Genomic DNA, 19,704 nt, shown 5'->3' with positions numbered 1-19,704 from the left:
TTGCCCACTGAACCCCGCTACAGCAGATCTTGCTCAATAGATGCAGCGGGAAATCACAAGATATTTGGTTTTCTCCCTTCTCTTTTCCGCCAAACCTTTGCAGTCATCGCCGAGAGCCTTTTTGTGTCCAAGGGAACTTAGCAGGGCAATCGATTACGCTGTGAGGATTGCTCCCATCAGTTTCCATCAAGCTCGCATGCAATCAGATATGCCTGTTTGACAGGTCACATGGTAGAGGGGTCCTGCGATTTCTGTCCAGAATCATTCCAGAACAAACGCGTTCTTCGATGACATGAAACGCAATTCTATCGTCACAGCCAATCTGCACCATTACTAAAGAGCTGTTCGTAAGAGCCACACCCCAAAACTTCAACTGTCAAACAACAACAAACGCCAACCTCGGGTTACAAACACCGAGGTCCACCGAACCAAGCATTTTCAGCGAACGACGATCTGAAATTGTTTAGCAAGAACGTCACAATCACTTACCAACCCAGTGGTCTGCCAGCAATGGATCATCGTCTTGAGCGCCAAACTCAGCAAGGCCGTGCAAGCACTCGTTCAGAAACTCTAACGCCCGTTCTCATTCCCACCATAGACAAGGTCGATGCTTTTGCCACACCTGTAGTTGACAGTTCCAACCTGAGTCCAACTAGGCAGGGTGACAATATGGACAGCAGTCACACCCCCGATACGTCTGACGAAGGTAATTACTAGCTAAATCTTCAACATGAGCAGCCCGACTAACTCGGCCACAGACGTTCCTAAAGAGCACAAAACCATTGTGTTCTTGCCGCCGCCTCAATATCCAGCTATTCAATTCGACATTGCCGGCCACGCAACCTGGGGTGATAATGCGTACAGTTTGATTCCTCAAACGCAGAACCTGGTTGAAGCTATCCGACTGAGACGCCATGACCAGGATCGTTTACTCCGTCAGAGGATTCTTACTGTTGAGAACTCTTCTGTCTGGTTCGGAATGCGTCTCCCAGCAGGCGTCAAGCAAAGGGATTTCCTGGCTGCCCCAAAACCGTCGGTTAATCGTGCCCGCCGTCAAGTCGTTGCCATTGACTGTGAAATGGTCGGAGTCAACGCTGGCAAACCTGGAGAGAACTGGGAAAGAAGCGAGTTGGGTCAAATTTGTGCAGTCGATGTCTTGACCGGCGAGATTCTCGTAAACATGCTGGTGCTTCCTGCAGAGAGAGTCATCAACTGGCGCAAGAGATTCAGTGGTCTCTCATATCCCGCCATGATTCAAGCCGACAAGGAAGGCAGACTCCTTCGCGGATGGAAGGCAGCTCGTACAAAGCTTTGCAGCTACATCGACACCAATACAATCATTATTGGACACAGCGTGGAGAATGACCTCCATATGCTACGCCTCGCGCACAGCAACATTGTGGACACCTCCATTCAGACGGCCGAGGCTGTATTTGGCGACAAGCTGAGCTTTGACAGGATCTGGAGCCTCAAGGATCTAGCCAAGGCACTTCCCAAGATCAACATACAGAACAGCAGACAGGGACACGACTGTGTCGAGGACACCCTGGCCACGCGAGAGGTGGCCTTGTGGGCCATTTGCTACCCCGAACAGCTTGCCGCTTGGGCTGCGCAGATGAGAATTGATTTGAAGAAGAAGAGAATGGAGCTCGAGAAGAAGCTTAAGGAGCAGGCCAAGAAGAGGGCAGCAGAAAAGAGGATGCTAGAGGAGGCCGCTATGCAGCAAGTCGACTCGACGATGTCTCAGTTGGTCCTAGCATAGAGCTTCAGGGCTCGTTACGGACACATTCATGTTCTTGAGGTGCAAGCGATTCTGTTTTCCCACCATGACATACTCATGGTCTTTCATAAGCAAGCGTTTACATTTCCCAAGCCGCATTCGATCCTATTTCTCACATACTCTTGTCTTTGTATGCGCACTTGTTCACAGTTTGCATGCGTATACATTCTTGTTTTCTTGTACATAGCATGTCATGCAGCGCTTGCAGATTGTCCTCAACTACATGCTTTAAAACGGTTTTCACTGACTTTTTATTTGTGTACATGTCCCACGAATTGCTTCGACGTCTTGATGGCTGAGATGAATGTCAAAGTATTTCTTCAGCGCGGCGATTCTTTCCTCCTCGCTCTCCAACTGCTTTTCCAGTACGGTCTCGCCGTCTCGCCGCCACTTTAGTTTGTTGTTGTCCAGAATCAACGTCCCGTCAAATTCATCCTGCAGTTCGAGAGCTTTTACACGAGGATTCTGGGCCCCTTCGACCTCGATTTCTCCCTTTATGGTGAATCTCGTCACGATGACGCGCTGAGTGAAGAGCGATGTGGGACTCTTCCATGGAGAAAGGTTCATGCCACGAATATCTTCCAGTATAAACTCAAAGTCCACAAAACAGTACATTGGCTCCCAGCTGGCACGGGCATTGATCCTCTGCTGGTATATCCACAGTTTGCACTCCTGGTCGGCATTTTGAGGGATTGGCTCTCGGACAAGTCGCATATCCGCCGGCGCAATCTGCGTGTGCTGGCGTCCAACGTCTAGCGGCAACGGCACCGTGGGCCCATTGGCCCCGAACCCGACGTCGACCATGTACCGCGCCCCGTCGCCGATCCGGATGATGTTGACGCAGTGCGAAAAGCCGCCATAGGATGCTGTCGGGGCCCTGTACACGCGGGCCCCGGCCATGAAGACGCGGAACCCCAGCGACAGGAGCAGCGTGTGCAGCAGCGAGTTGACCTCCATGCAATAACCGCCGCGTCCGCGTCCGGCCCCGGCCCCGGCCCCTTGCCGCTCGGCAACGATCTTGTCAAAGAGGTGCGGCGGGTTCACGTCGACGACGCGGTGCCACGAGTAGTGCAGCGTCAGGTTCTCAAAGGGCACCGTGACTAGGTGGTGCCTTTGCAGGAGTTGCAGAAATCTCAACTGCTCGTCGTCTGACAAGTCGGAGACGGAGTACTTGCGCTCATGGTCTGGGAGGGCGATGCGGGTAAAGTAAGCCTCTATTTGGGACTTGTCGAAACGTGGACGGCCTGCCATGATTTCCGAGGGCTTGGGGAATCGTCGCTGATGATTGCGGTAAAATTCTATTTGCTTATGTGTCGTGAGTCGAAGAATGCTATAGTCATTCAAGGTCCCTTCCAGATGCACCAATGATGTAAATAAAGGTATTCGACTCTGTCAAGGCTCAATTATTCGGAATATTCATGTCGTTGAAGGGCGTGCTTGGCGACCCGCTATTGAGTCATGGATTCTAGTGGCTAGGCCAAGTTCTATTGGTGATGCACTTTATATTGCAAACATTGAATGTGTATGTCTGTGAAACTTCTATCAAGTTATTATACAAGCTGTATTTATTTACAGGCTTCAGTAGGTAGCAAAGAAACCACAAACTTACAAGCCGAAAGTTTATACAGTTCCTCAACTGTATGTATAGTCAGAACTTGGAAACTTAATAGTCGGAGCAACGCCCTTGAGCTAATGTCCCGACCTCGGCAATTAGTGCCTCACTTGCAAGCACTTGATGCCGTCATAGGCACCTACAGTCTTGATAGTTTTTAAAGTAAACACGAGATCATGGCAACAAATCGTTCACTTTATAGAAAAACACGGGGTATTTATTATGCATAAACCTAACACTTTTGCGTGCAGTCCCTTCTAGTGTAGTGGGAAAAGTTCAAGGTATCCCTAAGCGACACGGAGCGTCGTTAAAAGTCAAAGGGGCAGATCTCGGGATTTAATCAGAATCGGATGAGCTCGAAGACGAACCGCCTCGGCTTCTGTCTCGCTTGTGGTGCTTGTCTTTTTTGTGCTTCTTGTCCTTCTTGTGCTTCTTATCCTTGAAGTGATCCTCCATCTTGTGGCCGGCAATGGCTCCACCAATGGCGCCCAGAATACCGTGTCCGGCCGCGCCGCCGCCAATAGCGCCCAAGACGCCTCCGCCCATGGCGCCGAGGAGACCTCGGTCACCCTCCTGTCCTTGGGGGTTTTGCTGTTGTTGGCCTCCGTAGCTATGCGACGGAGCGCCTTGGCCGTACTGAGGTTGCTGCTGCGAGTACTGAGGAGCGCCGCCGCCGCCTTGGCCGTGCTGCGGGTAGCCGCCCGGCGGTCCTTGCTGCGAGTACTGCTGCTGAGGCGGGTAGCCTCCTCCCTGGCCATAACCGCTGTGCTGGTGCTGAGGCGGAGGCGGGTGGCCGTACCCGGGCTGAGGGCTGTGGCCTCCGTACGAGCCAGGCGCGGGAGAGCCGTAGTAGTTGCCGCCCTGCTGAGGCGGGGGAGAAGCATATTGGTTCTGAGGCGGGTATGGTGACTGTCCGCCATGCTGTTGCGGGTAGCCCTGTTGTTGTTGATTATACCCGTAGTTCTGCTGACCTCCGCCGCCTCCGTAGTAATCTCCGGCTGACATTGTGTGTGTGTGTGTGTGTATGTGACGCTGGCTGAAGAGCGGGGTTATGTTCTATGGATGTACCTAGGTAGGTAGGTAGGTAGGTAGGTATAGTGGGAAGTATAATGTTTTTTCTGGTTGTTCTCTTGGCACGGTTCCAAGTGGAGCGAGTCGACAGGTGTAAAAACAAAAGAAGCTTTGTTCAATGCCTGCAGGGGAGCTGATGATTTATGTAGTCAAAGACAAGCTTACAAGAAGCCAACGTGGATGAAGTAGGTACTACTACCTACCAACCAGGCTGACTTGCCGACTCCGCTTTGTTCATCAATCTAAATTAAGGATCTCCCTTCGCCATTCGCTTTAGCTTCCCTCAGCCCTTATTAGCAGAATGCTGGTCGTCCGTTCCGTGCATCCCGTTCGTCTTAATGAGGCCTCTCCCTTCGGATCCCTTTGCTTCCCCGCGTGGCAGTGCAATTATGTCGCTATCTAATTCGCCCCCAACTCGCCATCTGATCTGCCACAGTCAAAGCTCAGCCTTCCTTCATCGCCTGCATGCACGTAACTCTGTCTCAATTGCGAATGCTTGTACGCGTATCATCTCGGCTGGTCAAATATGTAAGCCACAAAGTATCGCGTGCTTGTCAGAGTGCGCGCTTCGCTTATGGCTGTGCGTAGTCTTTTGTCGTATCCAAAAAAGACCTTGAGAGCTGAAACCTAAGATACAACTGCGTCACTGTAATTCTACTGCCCCAACAGCCTAACTTATCAGGCGCTATACTTTACTTTATACTGCGGGGCGCCGCCACAACGGCTGCTACTACTGACAAGGAAGTCGAATACCAATTACCTGTATTCTTTATGCCGAAAGCGAGTGCAACAAGGACTGTGCTCTGATTTACATCTATAGATTACAGAACACTAGCTACCTGCAGGTATGAATTCATGTTTCATAGCCAGTCTGATAACTTGACTGCCTCTTCTGGAGTCGGCTTTGTCGGATACCCCCAGATCATCCATGGCTCGTCCTGCCTGCGATCGTCACGAACCTGGCCTCTGGACTTTTGCACAGCTTCAACGCCGCGACGCATCATATGTTCCTGGTATGCTGCGATGTTCTCGAGGATCGTCTCGCCGCCATCGTTTCCGCACCTATCAATGGCTTCAGCTAGCTCTAGAGCATCGCGCATGGCATGGACTCCTCCCTCACCGCGGACTTGATGAAATGAAGAAAAAAAACGTCAGCTGAGTGGCACAATTTGACGGGATCCTGAGGGACCAGGGGGATTTTGGGGAACTAACATGGTGCCATTGGGTGAGCTGCATCGCCCAACATGGTAACGCGGCCACCTCTGACCTCGTGCTCCAGGATCTCAGCATCGCGGAAAGAAAACGCATCGGTCCGCATGCCCTCTTCGGGTGTCAGCTTGATGATCTCGGTAAACGTATCATCCAACTGTTTTCCATATTCCAGTGCTTTTTCCAATCGTTCGGCCCTGGTAGCGTGCTTTGTCCAATGATCAAGGTTGTCAGTGTGCTCATCGGGAACCATGAGATACCAGTAATAATAGCCAGTTCTGCCATCGTCAGAGACCTTGTCCAGCCCTACAAATATGGACAAGGTCTTGCTGGCGCTTATGCCTAGGTATGAACTGTGGCTCAGGGACAATTGACGCTCAAATTCGGCACCAGCAAGAGTGGTCTCTCCCACAATAACGGCAAACGGGTTGGTTTGAAGTGTTTCCTTGTTCGGCCGGGATAAAAGGTATTCTCGCACTGATGACTATATCAGTCAAGACATTTCTGCAAATACTGGCATCATGCTTACCATAACTATTGATGCCGTCAGCACCCACGAGTATGTCGCCTGAAACTTGGGTGCCATCTTGAAAGTGTACAGTCACTCCATATTCAGCTTCTTCGATACTTGTTGCCTGCTTGTTATAGCTAATGGGAATATTGGTGGCTAGCCAATGGCGCAGGCGATTTCGGTTCGCTCGCAGTACAAAGGTGTCTGGGGATCCAGTGACGGCCAGACGCAGGCCATTTACGTAGCAAGCAAACTGCGCAGGCAATTTCAAAGGTTCGAGATGATTCACAGATGGCTCAATGGGAGGAAGCTCATCTGGGACGTGGGCCTGGATATCGTTTAGGATACTATAATGGTTAGTCAATGCTAAGAAGTAATTCATTGGTCTCGGTGACACCGTACCTGTGCAAGCCGAGAGCCCAGCCTTGCTGTCTAGCATTCGCATGTGCGTCTCGCTCAAAGATTTCAAAATTTATCTGCCGCTTGCGAAGGGCTTGTGCCAGCAGGAGTCCGCCCAGACCGGCGCCAATTATGAGAACATGTGGTTTCTTGGAGACCATGACTGCAAGTTCGTACGAAGAAGGTGGTCAGGCGTAGCTGAAAGAATAGGTGCAACGCGAGTCAAATTTACAAAGATTTCTTTACTTACGATGGCGGATAAATATATCCAATTCCACGGAGCCTTGCGCAATGGCAGAGATACAGAGATTGGCCATGCTTGCAACCTTTTATGTCGTCTAGTTCGAGTGCCGTCCGTTTGTACTCACCACACGGGACCGGCGTGCCCAAAACGGCTCGCCGGACGGGGCAGTCTATCATTTATAGTAGCTCCGCGGATCCGGTGTGTGGCTCAGACAGTGTAGTACTATGACGGTCAGCCATGAAGGGTTGGCACGATGGGTGGTCAGCAGTGTCTCGTTGTTTCTTCTCATTCTCTTCTCTTATTTGGGTCAAACCCAAAACATACAATTTGGTAATCTTAGATAATCAAGTTAGCCATACTAACACCTGAGCGGCCCTGACTGAATTATAAAGAGATGCAATAGCAATGTATTATAAGTGGAAGGGCTTAAATGTATTAAGCACCAGCTCCTGTGGATCGGTAGAATAGTGCCCCGGGAGGCAAATGACAGACAACTTGATGAAGCATCAATACGTATAGGTCTAGGGGATTGACTCAAATGGGTACGGAAATATTCTTCTGCAGCAAATATCATCATCAAAGCCGTCGGAATATAATACACGCTTCACACATGCTGCCCTAAGCGTGTCTTGACTTGTCGTACAAAGTATAAATCAAATCCTCCGAATTCAAACAGCGAGGTACCTGTGCATCCTATCCCAGAATTCGAAATGGCACTTTCGTCACAACTGATTTACTAATGAAAACCAGCTGGACGAATTTACCTCAAGCACACATGATCTCACCTCACAAGACTCAATCTTGGAACGGTTGTCAACGGTTTACAGTGTAGCGCGCCGTTAGCAGGGCTAGGTGTTCAGTTAGGCCGCGCGCCAGGCGCTTGCTAACCCCTGAAACCCCCCCTTCGAAGTGAAGCGGGGCATGCGGTTAGCTGGTGTCTGAACTTTTAGCGACAATTCTACGTGTTCTGCAACCGCTAAAACGGCAGGGAATCTGAGATGGATCTCAAGATCGCCAAGCATCAAAGAACAGACAAAGAACAGCTGAACCAACGGACAACAATCAGGGATTATGGGTGAGGCTGGTTAGGTTGGAATGTCGGACTTGGTGGAGTGGGTAAGGTTCATGTATGTAGTAGGTGGTTGGTGGACAGAATCCATGCGTATGCCGAAGCCTAAATTTGTTGTTGTTTTGGCACCTTTTTTTTTTTCCATATGATGCGCGTTGTTGTTGACTTGGGTCAAGCGAGCCTGGGAAGCCCCTCACAAGAAATCTAGATGCAGACAAAAGAAGCAAGTACCTACCTAGACTCAGGACCATTTGATTGGAAGCCAAATGATTGAAACATCATGGCCACGCTGCCATTGCAAAAACACTACGAGCTCTGATCAATAGATCTAGTAAAAGTCGACATTCTTCGCTCGAAGTTTATCTTTGCACCCAAAGAGATCGTTCTGATGTCACCTCTGCATGACTCATGATGTATGCAATTCGACTGATTCATTCATTCCAACATTTATCGAAGCCCAAGTCGCTGAAGTAAAAGAATTAAGGGAAAACGCCCCCCAAAATCGTACAACTTAACGCACGACACGTACCTACTTACAGTACATACAGCACAGCACCGCCAGGTATTGTAAATGCATTAGATATCCACCCTCCCCCTAGCTCCAGGCCTGCATGTCCGCCAAACCCTGTCGCTCGCATTCAATTGATCTGAAAGCCCAACGCGCCGACAAGGGGGAGAAGAAGAAAAAGAAGAAGGACGACGACGACGACGACGACAATCACGACCAGAAACATTATTTCGAAGATTTTCGCCAGAGACAAGAATTGCCACCGAATGCATGAAGTCTCCTACTCGATCCCATGGATGAAGACGAGAGCCGCGCCGGCGCTCGCTCCCAGTCGCCCGCCCTCAAGGTAGACTCGCCTCCTGAGGACGATAGCTACAATGTCGGCGACTCCTCGGACGCGCATGCCGACTCCATGACCGAGGAGCAACGCCTCCGAGCCCACCTGCTGCAAGACGTCGAGTCCAGTTTCGTGCCTCCCATATCGCCAGTTAGGGTAGCTGGGCCCGAAGGCGGAGTCGACGATACCTTTATGTTTGACGCCTCGGCCTCCTCCAAAAAGGCACCGAGTCCGCTACGAGAGTCACGTCACGGTGATTACAACGGGGGTGTAGACCACGGTGCAGAACTCCCAGTGGAAGGAGGAAGAGCAGGAAGAGGAGAGGCACCTACGACGGAAGCGGAAAATCCCCACGAAGTACGCAGCACAACGCCAGCAACAGCGACCGCATCAGAGCCAGACGAAGAGAGAGATGACGAACACGATTCATACAATGGCAACAGTCACGATGACTCCCACCTGGATCGGCATACTACCCACGATGACTCCGAATTGCCAGCCCAGAATATATCTAGTGCCACGCCTTCAAGTCCATTGCTAGACGCAGAACATGCCGAGCTACATGGCGATCACTCTTTTGATCACACCGAGCCTGGCAACACGACCTCTTCCCTCGAGACCCTGTCATCTTCCCCAACTGCCGCTGCTGCCGCGAGGACAATCTCGAGAGCAATTTCCATGGCTAGCCAACATACCGCCTCCGGGGAGGAATACAGCACGAGCGATGCGGAGCATTCGATATCTCGGGATAGCTCAAGACTGAGACTGCCTTGGGCCGATCACTCCTTCTCGGCTGGCGCGTCAAGTCGCGGAGATCATACCGCAGAGCTAGACCCCCAAAAGCTGTCTGTTGACGCTGGAAGTACGCCAGGAGCTGCACTGCGCTCTGGAAATAGACCCAAGTATTTGCACAGTAGGCATGCTAGCCAGAGGTCTTCTGTTTCTTCCTACTCTGCAGAAGAGGACGGTTCCAGCGACAATACTGTCGGTCTCGGTGCGGATTTTGCTATTCAGTCGGGCGGCGCCGTCCCAGCTGGAGGCATGCAACGGAGTCTTAGCAATGTCCTCTCTCGATCGGTGAGCATGGGAAGCTGGGCCTCTGGACTTGATGACCTCCCTGATTCTACTCGGACATTGGAGCCGCTGGAGCCTCTAGAGGAGATTGATGGATTCCCGGAAAGAGCTGGCAAGCTAAACGGCAGCGAGGACAATTTAGCAACTCCAAAGGCTACAAAAAGTAACACGCTTCTGCCTCCCACCGACACCGTCATCGCAAAGCACGTTCAAAATGTAGAGGTTCCCGAGTCTTTGGCGATTGAGTACAAAACCAAGAATGGTCTCGAAACTCCAATCAAGTCATTCCGAAAGACCATGGTCGATTTCACTCCGGTGCCAGGCACTGCTGCAAAGAATGGAAGAAGTATGACCTTGAAAGAGCAATCAAGTACCATCGAACGCCTATCCAAGGAGAACTTTGATCTCAAGCTCAAGGTCATGTTCTTGTCAGACCGGCTAGACAAGCTCTCTGAAGAAGGTGTTAAGGAAATGGTCTCGGAGAATGTTACGCTCAAGACTCAGTTGGCAAAGCTACAACGCGACAATAAAGGACTACGTCGAGCGAATAAGGAGCTCGAACAGCGATTGCGCGATGAAGTAGATACCCGGCCGAGTACTGCCAAGAGTGGCTACTCGTCAGATGGGCAGACAGAATCACCTATTGATGACGATGAGAGGGAGGAAGAACTCTTGTATCTACGTGAGCGTGTCGAGCAACAAATTACAGAAATCGAACGCCTGAGAAGCGAGAACATGACCAACCAGGCAGACAAGAGGAGACTCGCAGAGACCGTCAAGGCAATGGGAGATCAGGCAGGCGAACGGATGGGCAACAGCCTAGGTCGCGAAGAAGAGGCAGACGTGTTCAAGGATCTTCTCGAACAAGAAACTGCCCGCCGTGAACAAACCGATGAGGACAACCGAAGACTGAACGAGGAGATCTTCCGTCTCAAGCAAGAACTCAACATGGCCCATGGGGCTCCTGCCGGGTCTCTGAGCAGCGGCGCTGGAGGCATGCACCACACGACCAATATTTACAACATTACTAGAAAGGCAAAGCCAACATCACCCACAAGATCGCGCCCCATGTCAGGCCTCTCTGGAGACATGGACCTTGGATCAATGAGCCAGTCCAGCACGCTTGTGGAAGATCTTCGCCGAGAGAGTGAGCAGTTACGACACGAAAACGCCGAGCTCAGGAGAGAAGTGGGCGCTCAAACTTCCATGCTTACATCACGCAATCGTGAGAAGGAGAGGCTGTACCAAGAGATCGAAGACTTGAAACTAGCGCAACGACGTAATGGGCATGCGCCATCAACCATTGATACACTGCTGGATCGATCCGCATCCCGAGCCGGCGGCCATGAGAGATCACAATCTAGGATAAGTGCCCGAACGCGACTCACTATGGCTGCAGAGGACCCCGGACGCGAAGAGTTTGAGAACAAGCTCGCGGAGCATCGTGACAAGATCAACGAACTCAGACTGCAGAATCAGGAACTGCAACGGGAACTCGAGACCTGCATGGAAGACTTTGAGATTGCCGTTGAGGGCAAGAAAGAAGCCGAGACAACCGCGATGAGCCTACAGGATGAGCTCGACAATGCGATGAATGATCTGATCGCCATACAAAACGAGCGAGATGAGGCACTTCAAGAGGCTTCCGAAATTGAAACCAAGTTTAATGATTTGCGGCAGGAGGCGCAAGAGGAGATATTGGCCCTCGAGTCCTTCGTCGATCAACAAACCGAGGATATGCAACGACTGGAGCTCGAACTGCAAGAGTCAACGGATAATTTCAGTGCTTTACAGGAAGAGATGCATAAGCTTAGCGAAGCATTCATGCGCCTCGAAGACGACCAAGAACAGAAGTATCGACGAATCGAAGAGCTCGAGGCAGAAGTTGCCGACAGTAACAAGGAATTCGAGGAATTGGAAGCCAAACTCGTTGAGTCCAATGACAAGGCTAACCGGCTTGGCGTTCAACAAGAGTCCAGCCAGGGCGAAATTGCATTCCTGCGCGAAGAGCAGGAGGCTGATAAGATCCGCATCGGTGATCTGGAAGCTGCTGTTGCAAATGCGGAACAAAGTCTCCGTGAAGAGCGTGATCGCGCCAAGGAGCTGGATCAGCGACTGGCGAATGAGAGACGACAACGGGAAATCATCGCCACGCGTGAGAAGGAGGAAGTCCAGCGATTTGTCAATGAACAAAACAAAGACCTCGCCTCGGCTAAAGACGAGGCACGGCGTCTGCGTAAGAACCTCACGAGCCGCGAAGTCGAAGCTGCCGAGTGGAAGGAGAGGCTCATGGAGCTTGAAAACAATTTGCGCGAAGCTTTGGGTGATCTCAATGGCACTAGATCCAGTCTACTTAAGTCGATAGCCAAGGTCCAGAAAGATCTGGAGACCACCGTCCGCGAGCTCGATACGACCAAGGCATCGGTATTGGAGAAGGATCGTATCATCAAACAGCGGGATGCGCTGCTCGAATCGCACGGTCTCGAGGGCAAGAAGCTTGCTGAGCTGTTGGACAAGGAGCGCCAAGCTCATCGCAACACTAAGAACTCTTACGAGACTTTCCAGCGAACCCACCAACATGTTTCCCGCACCGTCACGAACCAAGACACTCGCATTGTCGAGCTAGAGTCCACGCGCGCTAGTGATAAGAAGAGGCTTGCCCAACTGGAGAACAATTTCAAGGACCAATTGACGGAGCGCAACAATCTTCTCCTGGTTCTCTGGACCAAGTTGTCTGCCGTGTGCGGTACCGACTGGGCTCATGACCACAGCTTGATTAATGGTCGGGCTCTACCGAGCTTGGAGGCCGTGGCAACAATGCTACCCGGATTCAGCAAGAACCTCCTGGCTGCGATCAAGCACATTGAGTCCGTCATTGGCGGATTTCAGACTCGCATTAAGGGTGTCGAGAAAGAACTCTGGAAGGAATACCAGGCACTGGACAACAGCTTGGATTTGCGCTCCAAAAAGCTCGATCGCCTCGAGTCCATCGTGCGCAACGGCGTCGTTGCTGGCGATTTCTCTGCAACTGCCAGAATCTCTCAACTTGAAGCTGCGATCCGCGCTCTCAAGATTGAAAATGCCACCTTGATGAGGGCCAATGATGCTAAAACCAGGGCGGTTGGCGGCTACTTCGACTGGCGTGGAGATGGCGATGGTAAGGGAGATGTAGACGAGTACGGCAGCCCGTCTCCGCATATTCCCACAGGACCAATTAAGAAGAAGCCTGGCGATGCCGAGATTGATGGTCAACGGAAATCCAGCTTGACTACTAAGAGTAAGGCATCACATCTCGAAGCCACGTCAAGCTCGAAAACAAGGACGAACACCATGAGTCGTAGCTCGTCTACCAATGCTCATGCGCCAGCGGAATACGAGGCCACCAACAGCACCTCGGGCGGCGGTGATGGAGACACAAAGTGGATGTTCCGACTCAGAGAACTCGAGTACAAACTCAAACAGGAGCGGGAAGCACGCAACATGGACCGATCGGCTGCAAAACAGAGGATACTTGAGGGCGAGCGGCAGAAGGATGAACTCGTTGCTGAGCTCGTCAGGGCCAAAAGGAGGGGCGGGGAATAGAAGGGCCCTCGTTCTTCATCTTCTGTTCGTCATTCCATTGGACTTCTCAGGCATAGGTTCTCGGCGTTGTTAAAGGGCACACGCGATCACGATCACGAGCATTAATCAGGAAAACCCACTAGAACGGAGTCAATGGAGTTGGCAACGTATGACTTGAACCACATGGAACCCAAAATCTCGGCCAGGGGTCTTGTTGTTGTTTTTTGTATCACGTTTGTATCATAAGTCTTTTAAGGGTCAGTCAAACTTGTATGTCACGACTGCGTTTTTATCGTTTTCGTTTCGTGGGAAGGAGTTTATGATGGGCCTCTATTGCGTTTTCAGCGAACGTTGAATTTCGTGTTATCAAGAATTGATTGATGATCAACAGTCCGTACACTACTGAGAAATATGCCACTGAAGGTGCGTAGATCTGGGACTTTGATTCATGAGTGACGTGGACCAGAGTGTTTCTTTATCGAGACTGAATTGGTCAATAGGTAAGGAGGTAAGTATCTATGTGCCCGATGTTCTGAATTGGTTTATACAGACAAGCCAGCAAGAGACATGCCACCTGCGCTCAGGCTGGGTCATTGGTATTGCACCGCTCTGATACCATTCCGTCATTGTCTGTACCTATCAAGCTAAATCATGCTTAAACCAGACAACATTTACACCATCGACACACGGCGCATTCTTTTTTAGATCACAGGCAAGCTGGACTTGTCTCCTGGTTCACTGAATCAGCCCAGTGAGGAGGCGCTAGACCTGAAGGGGGGCGTAATTAAACGCTGTTGATCTTAACTTGACAGTGCACAACTCCACTCCCCCATGCTCACTCAGCCTTGACCGACCCTTTGAATCGTGAGGTTGCACGCAGGGCTGGCTAACCGAGTCCACCGGGGCAATGGTCGATTACCGCCAACCAGGAACTCGGGAGGAAAGGCACTAGGCGGCTGATAAAAGGCGAGAATGTGAGTAGTATATATCCGATTTTGGTCTGTTGGAACAAACGACAACCCTGTCTTTTTATCAGCTTATTATATAAGAAAGCGTATGAGGATTAAGAATTGAAATCGTTGAAGTTGCTACGGGCTAAGGCGAGACTACACATAAACTAAGGGTACCCCCCCCTAGGTGACTTAGGAATTTCTCTATAATTTTGCGAATTTATAAAATAACCTAAGGATACCTGCGGGGCTACCGTTATCTGCATTTATTTAAATAAAGCAAATAAATCGATTTACGACTTTAGCGTATGCAAATTTATATATAACCTTTTATAGGTATATGCCTCGGCGGTAACCGCTATTATATAGATACCAGCCTTTTAAAAGCAATTTTTGGAAAATTATAAAATTATAAAATAATAAATTTAGAACGAATTCGGAACGAGTTTTAAATATATTTTCGGCGAAATCGGGAAAATATTAAATCGAAAAAATACGGTATCGGAAAATGTTACGAATATACACCCTTGCATACGGCAAAATAAAGGATATTAGCGCTTAAAAGATAATATACGGGGCTTAGAACCGAAGTCCGCAAATATTCCAAATAAGGATTAGCCTAATACCCCTGCTACCTATTAATAGCTATTAATAGGCTTATTACTAAATTAATAATTTAAAAGTAAAACTTATAATAAGGATTAATAAGCTATACGTAAGTATTACTATTATAATAATAATTTAAAAATATTAGTAAAAAAATAAATAAATATATATTATAAAAGGATTTCCTATATAAATAGTTATTACCTTAGTAATTAATTTAAGCATTTATTTTACCTATAAATAAAGCATTTGATACGCTTTAACGATTATATTTATAAATTAATTTAATTATTTTTACCTTCGGATACTTATTGCTTAATATTTTCTTTCGAAGCTATCGTTCCTTATTAGCATAAACCCTTAATACCTTTTATACCTCAGGTTTATCCTAGAAACCCGTAATATAGTCGTTATAGAAAAGAATAAGGAAAAAATATATAAAAAATTAAAAGAAAGGATAAATATAAATTAAAAATAAATAGCAAAATATAATAAAAAAATTGCTTTTTTATAGCTTAATCGTTATAAAATCCTAAAGCGGAAATAGCTGCGTTTTAGCTAAACGATATTTTTTTTATTTAGCCTTTTTTAAAACGGTTTAATAAAATTTTAAATTTAAATTTTAATAACGACTTAAATAACCTAAATAAATTCGACGATAATAATATAATACCCGATAACGTTTAACGTCGGAAAGGCGTAAATTTTAATATTATTGCAAAACGAATCGATTTAAAATTAATTTAGCAATAATATTTTAGGTTATTAAAAAGCTAATAAATTTAATTTTAAGCTTAAACCCTGCTATTTTAAAACGTATATTTTTATAATATATATTATTTATAATAAAAAAGCAATTCGCAATTAATATACCTAAATATTTAAATAATAACCTTAACGGTATTACTATTTTTATTTTAATAAATGGGTTAAATAACCGTAAAAAGGAGTTGCTAATGGATTATATAAATATTTTTTTAAATATATTTTATATTATAACTAATTACGATAAGCTTTAATATAATAAAATAAAGAAATTACCTAGTTACTTTTTATTAAGTATTATATTCGATAATGCTATAATTATACGGTATATATATTAGTATATAGGTGGAAAAGCGTGCTAATTTTTATTCGAAAAAAAGCATTTTTAGTTATATACCTTAGTTAATATAAAATTATTAAAAAAGCTCGAAGCTATACGCTTAAAAATAAAAACAGAAACTTCTGCTAAATAAGCGATTGCGTAAATATTTTTTATAATATAATTTTAAATTTATATTAAATTATATTTAAATAGGCACGCTTAATTTTTAACCGATTAAAAAATAAATAATTATACCACGAATAACGAGGATTTTATTATTTTAAAATTATATAATTATAATATAATAATATTATTAATAAGCCTTAAATAAGAATTCGCTATTATAATTATCGATTTATATTAAAATAGGAAGGCTATTTCGATATTTTGGTTTTATTAAAATTTTATAAATAATAGGATTTTATTAACTAAATCTTTTTTAAAAAGTATATTACGGATAAAGTTAACCTAAACGAATGCTATATATTTTTTAATATAAAAAGCAAAGCCCAAATTTGCAATAAATAAAAAAAATATAATATATATTTAAAATTAATAAATTATAGCTAAAACGCATTATCGACGGAATATTCTAATTTTACGCGTAAATTATAATATAATATTTATATTTATTATTTTAAAATAATTCGATATTATATTATAGATAATTATTATATTTAAAAAAATTTACGACCATCCACCACCTCCGCTAACTCGAGTCCCGCCTTATTTATTAGATAATATTGCTCGAATTATCCAAAATATAGGTAATATTAAGCTTATATTAAATATATTTAAAATATAATAATTAATAGAATTAATATTAATTCGATTTAAATGGCTTCTTAAGGTTTTAAGAATTGCAAAATATGCTTTAATAATATAATAGCCGCATTATATTTGACGTATATTAAAGTCTTATAAATAACGATTATTTACGTTATATTATTCGCAAATAATAAATTTTTTCGTTTCCTAAAGGAACCGGGCGGCTTATAATTTAGCATAAATATATATTTAAACGTAGCTAGGCTTTTTTAATAAATATTTATTTATATTTTAATATATTTATAATTTATATTAATTTTTAATAATATATTTAATATATATAAGATTTTGGTTTAAATTAAATAATAATATATTTTTATTAAAAATAAACTAAATAATAGCGCTAATTTTATTTTAAATCCTTTATAGTTAATATAAATTATAAATATTTTTAACGCCTAAAGGAAATAGAAGTTATCTTTAAATAATATAATATAAACTTTAAAAAAGGTACGTTTTTATTTAATTTAAATTTAATAATTCTAATTATTTTAAATAGCAATCTTATTAGCCTATTGCTTTACTAATTCCGAATTAACGGAAATATACGCTTATATATATAAAGTTATATTCGGAATTTTAAAAGATAAATATTAAATTAAGGTAAAATGGCATTATATTTACGGTAAAGGATTATATAATATTATAATTAATTAAAATTTAAAAAACGTTAAAAATAGGCTTATATTCCTAATTTAATCGATTTAGTATCAATTTAAATTAATATATAATATATATAGGCTTAGGCTATTATTTATTATTATACGTAAATTTAAAATATCGTAATTAGATATGGCACGCGATGCGTTATATTCGCTTTTACTATATTTATTTTATTAGGGGTTTTAATAAATATTATAATAGCGATCGCCTATAACGACTACACTACGGGTTTCTAGGATAAACCTAAGGTATAAAAGGTGTTAGGGGTTTATACTAATAAGGAACGATAGCTTCGAAAAAAAAATATTAAGCAATAAATATCCGAAAATAAAAATAATTAAACTAATTCATAAATATAATCGTTAAAACGTATCGAATGCTTTACCTATAAATAAAATAAATACTTAAATTAATTACTAAGGTAATAATTATCTATATAGGAAATTTTTTTATAATATATATTTATTTATTCCTTTACTAATATTCCTAAATTACTATCGTAATAATAATGCTTACGTATAGCTTATTAATTTTTATTATAAATTTTACTCCTAAATTACTAATTTAATAATAAGCCTATTAATAGCTATTAATAGGTAGCAGGGGTATTAGGCTGGTTTTTGTCTGGAATATTTGCGGACTTCGGTTTTAAGCCCCGCATATTGTCTTTTAAGCGCTAATATCCTTTGTTTTGCCGTATGCAAGGGTGCATGTTCGTAACATCGCCGTCCTTATTTTCGATACTCCCGTATAAGCGAATTTTTAATTTGCGAAACCGAGGCTTAATACCTCGAGCTTTATAATTTAATCGAAATATATAAGCCCGAATTAGCACGATAGGCCCGTTATAAAGCTCGGCCAATTATATAAGCAGGATTTTATCGTAAAGCTTTTTTAATTTTACGCGAATATTAGGATATAATATCTAATAATAGTAATATTATTAAAATATTATATAAAGCTTCGTATCGGTGGATAGGTCGTTATATAACCTTGCTTTAAGCTATTAAAAAATATATTAATATTTAGGTTAAAATCGATATTAAATCGATTATATTTAATAATTTAGCGACTAATTATTTTTAATATAAATATCGCGATTATAATTAAAAGCTTTTTAATTAAAACGTAATAACCCGTAAAGCTAGTATATTAAGCTCGTACCGCAATATATCGATAAACGGTCGGTTTTTCCGTAATTTGCAAATATAAAATAAATTACAGGCCTCCTTTAATAAAATATTTGCTAATAATATATAGCCTTAAAACGAAATAAAAAAGCCGAGGAATTGCGCTAATAGCAAAAACGTAACGATAGCGATTTTAACGGGGATAACGATAAAATTCGGTTATAATTAAGCTTTACTTTAAGCGGCGCAAAAACGCTACGCGTAAAAAATGCGTCTAAAAGACGTTCCAGCTTTTAGCGTTTTTTATTATTATTTCGATTAAATCAAAGCTTATAAATCGGAAGCTTTAATTATTTTATAATTATTACGCTAAATGCTAATTATAAATAAGCCGTTAAAGCGTTTATTTTTAGCGCGCTAAATAAAAAAAAACCAGCATATACGAAACGCTATAATATAAAATACGGCTATTTAATTATAAATTATATAAATTAAGCAAATTTGCCGTAATATAAAACGAAAAAATCGTAAAACTATATAGCGAATACGAATAAAATAAAAAAAGGCATAAATTCGAAATATAAATGCTTCGATTTCGTATATAAAGCCGAAGTAAAAAAAAAAGATAAAAAAATACGTGATTTTGTGTTTTAAAATTAAAAAAAAGTTTAAATTTGTTTTTATTTTATTTTATTTATAAATAAATAAAAAATATTAAATTAGTTTTTTTTATAATAATATATTTAATATATTTATTTATATTATTAAAAATTCTAATTATAAATTAAATAAATTAAATAAATCAAATAAATTAAATAAATCAAATAAAATAAAATCAAATAAAATAAAATAAATAAAATAAATCAAATAAATAAAATAAATAAATCAAATAAATCAAATAAATAAAATAAATCAAATAAATAAATTAAATAAATCAAATAAATCAAATAAATAAAATAAATCAAATAAATAAATTAAATAAATCAAATAAATCAAATAAATAAAATAAATCAAATAAATAAATTAAATAAATAAAATAAATAAAATAAATAAAATAAATCAAAT

The 19,704-nt window shown here is 43.2% G+C and overlaps 5 protein-coding genes across 5 annotated transcripts; 2 read left to right on the top strand and 3 right to left on the bottom strand.

Moving 5' to 3' along the window:
* Positions 1-510: 510 nt before the first annotated feature.
* On the top strand, positions 511-1,762 carry PFICI_12217 (uncharacterized protein; the record flags this gene model as incomplete). Its single annotated transcript, XM_007840798.1, has 2 exons — positions 511-706; positions 759-1,762. 2 exons carry the CDS (start codon positions 511-513, stop codon positions 1,760-1,762), a joined length of 1,200 nt encoding a protein of 399 aa, XP_007838989.1.
* Positions 1,763-2,020: 258 nt separating this feature from the next.
* Positions 2,021-3,031, bottom strand: PFICI_12216 (uncharacterized protein; the record flags this gene model as incomplete). The annotated part of the gene is made up of 1 exon (XM_007840797.1): positions 2,021-3,031. The coding sequence occupies one exon, from the start codon at positions 3,029-3,031 to the stop codon at positions 2,021-2,023; it is 1,011 nt and encodes a 336-aa protein (XP_007838988.1).
* Positions 3,032-3,728: 697 nt separating this feature from the next.
* PFICI_12215 (uncharacterized protein) lies at positions 3,729-4,397 on the bottom strand (the record flags this gene model as incomplete). The annotated part of the gene is made up of 1 exon (XM_007840796.1): positions 3,729-4,397. One exon carries the CDS (start codon positions 4,395-4,397, stop codon positions 3,729-3,731), a length of 669 nt encoding a protein of 222 aa, XP_007838987.1.
* Positions 4,398-5,323: 926 nt separating this feature from the next.
* Positions 5,324-6,743, bottom strand: PFICI_12214 (uncharacterized protein; the record flags this gene model as incomplete). The annotated part of the gene is made up of 4 exons (XM_007840795.1): positions 5,324-5,589; positions 5,676-6,149; positions 6,202-6,530; positions 6,586-6,743. 4 exons carry the CDS (start codon positions 6,741-6,743, stop codon positions 5,324-5,326), a joined length of 1,227 nt encoding a protein of 408 aa, XP_007838986.1.
* Positions 6,744-8,695: 1,952 nt separating this feature from the next.
* Positions 8,696-13,396, top strand: PFICI_12213 (uncharacterized protein; the record flags this gene model as incomplete). Its single annotated transcript, XM_007840794.1, has 1 exon — positions 8,696-13,396. One exon carries the CDS (start codon positions 8,696-8,698, stop codon positions 13,394-13,396), a length of 4,701 nt encoding a protein of 1,566 aa, XP_007838985.1.
* Between the last annotated feature and the right edge of the window lie 6,308 nt (positions 13,397-19,704).

This window comes from Pestalotiopsis fici (assembly GCF_000516985.1).
Source record: "Pestalotiopsis fici W106-1 unplaced genomic scaffold PFICI_Scf_10, whole genome shotgun sequence".
Taxonomy (NCBI): domain Eukaryota; kingdom Fungi; phylum Ascomycota; class Sordariomycetes; order Amphisphaeriales; family Sporocadaceae; genus Pestalotiopsis; species Pestalotiopsis fici.
Note: the sequence above shows the minus strand (reverse complement) of the source record. Positions and strands in the feature narration are given on the sequence as shown.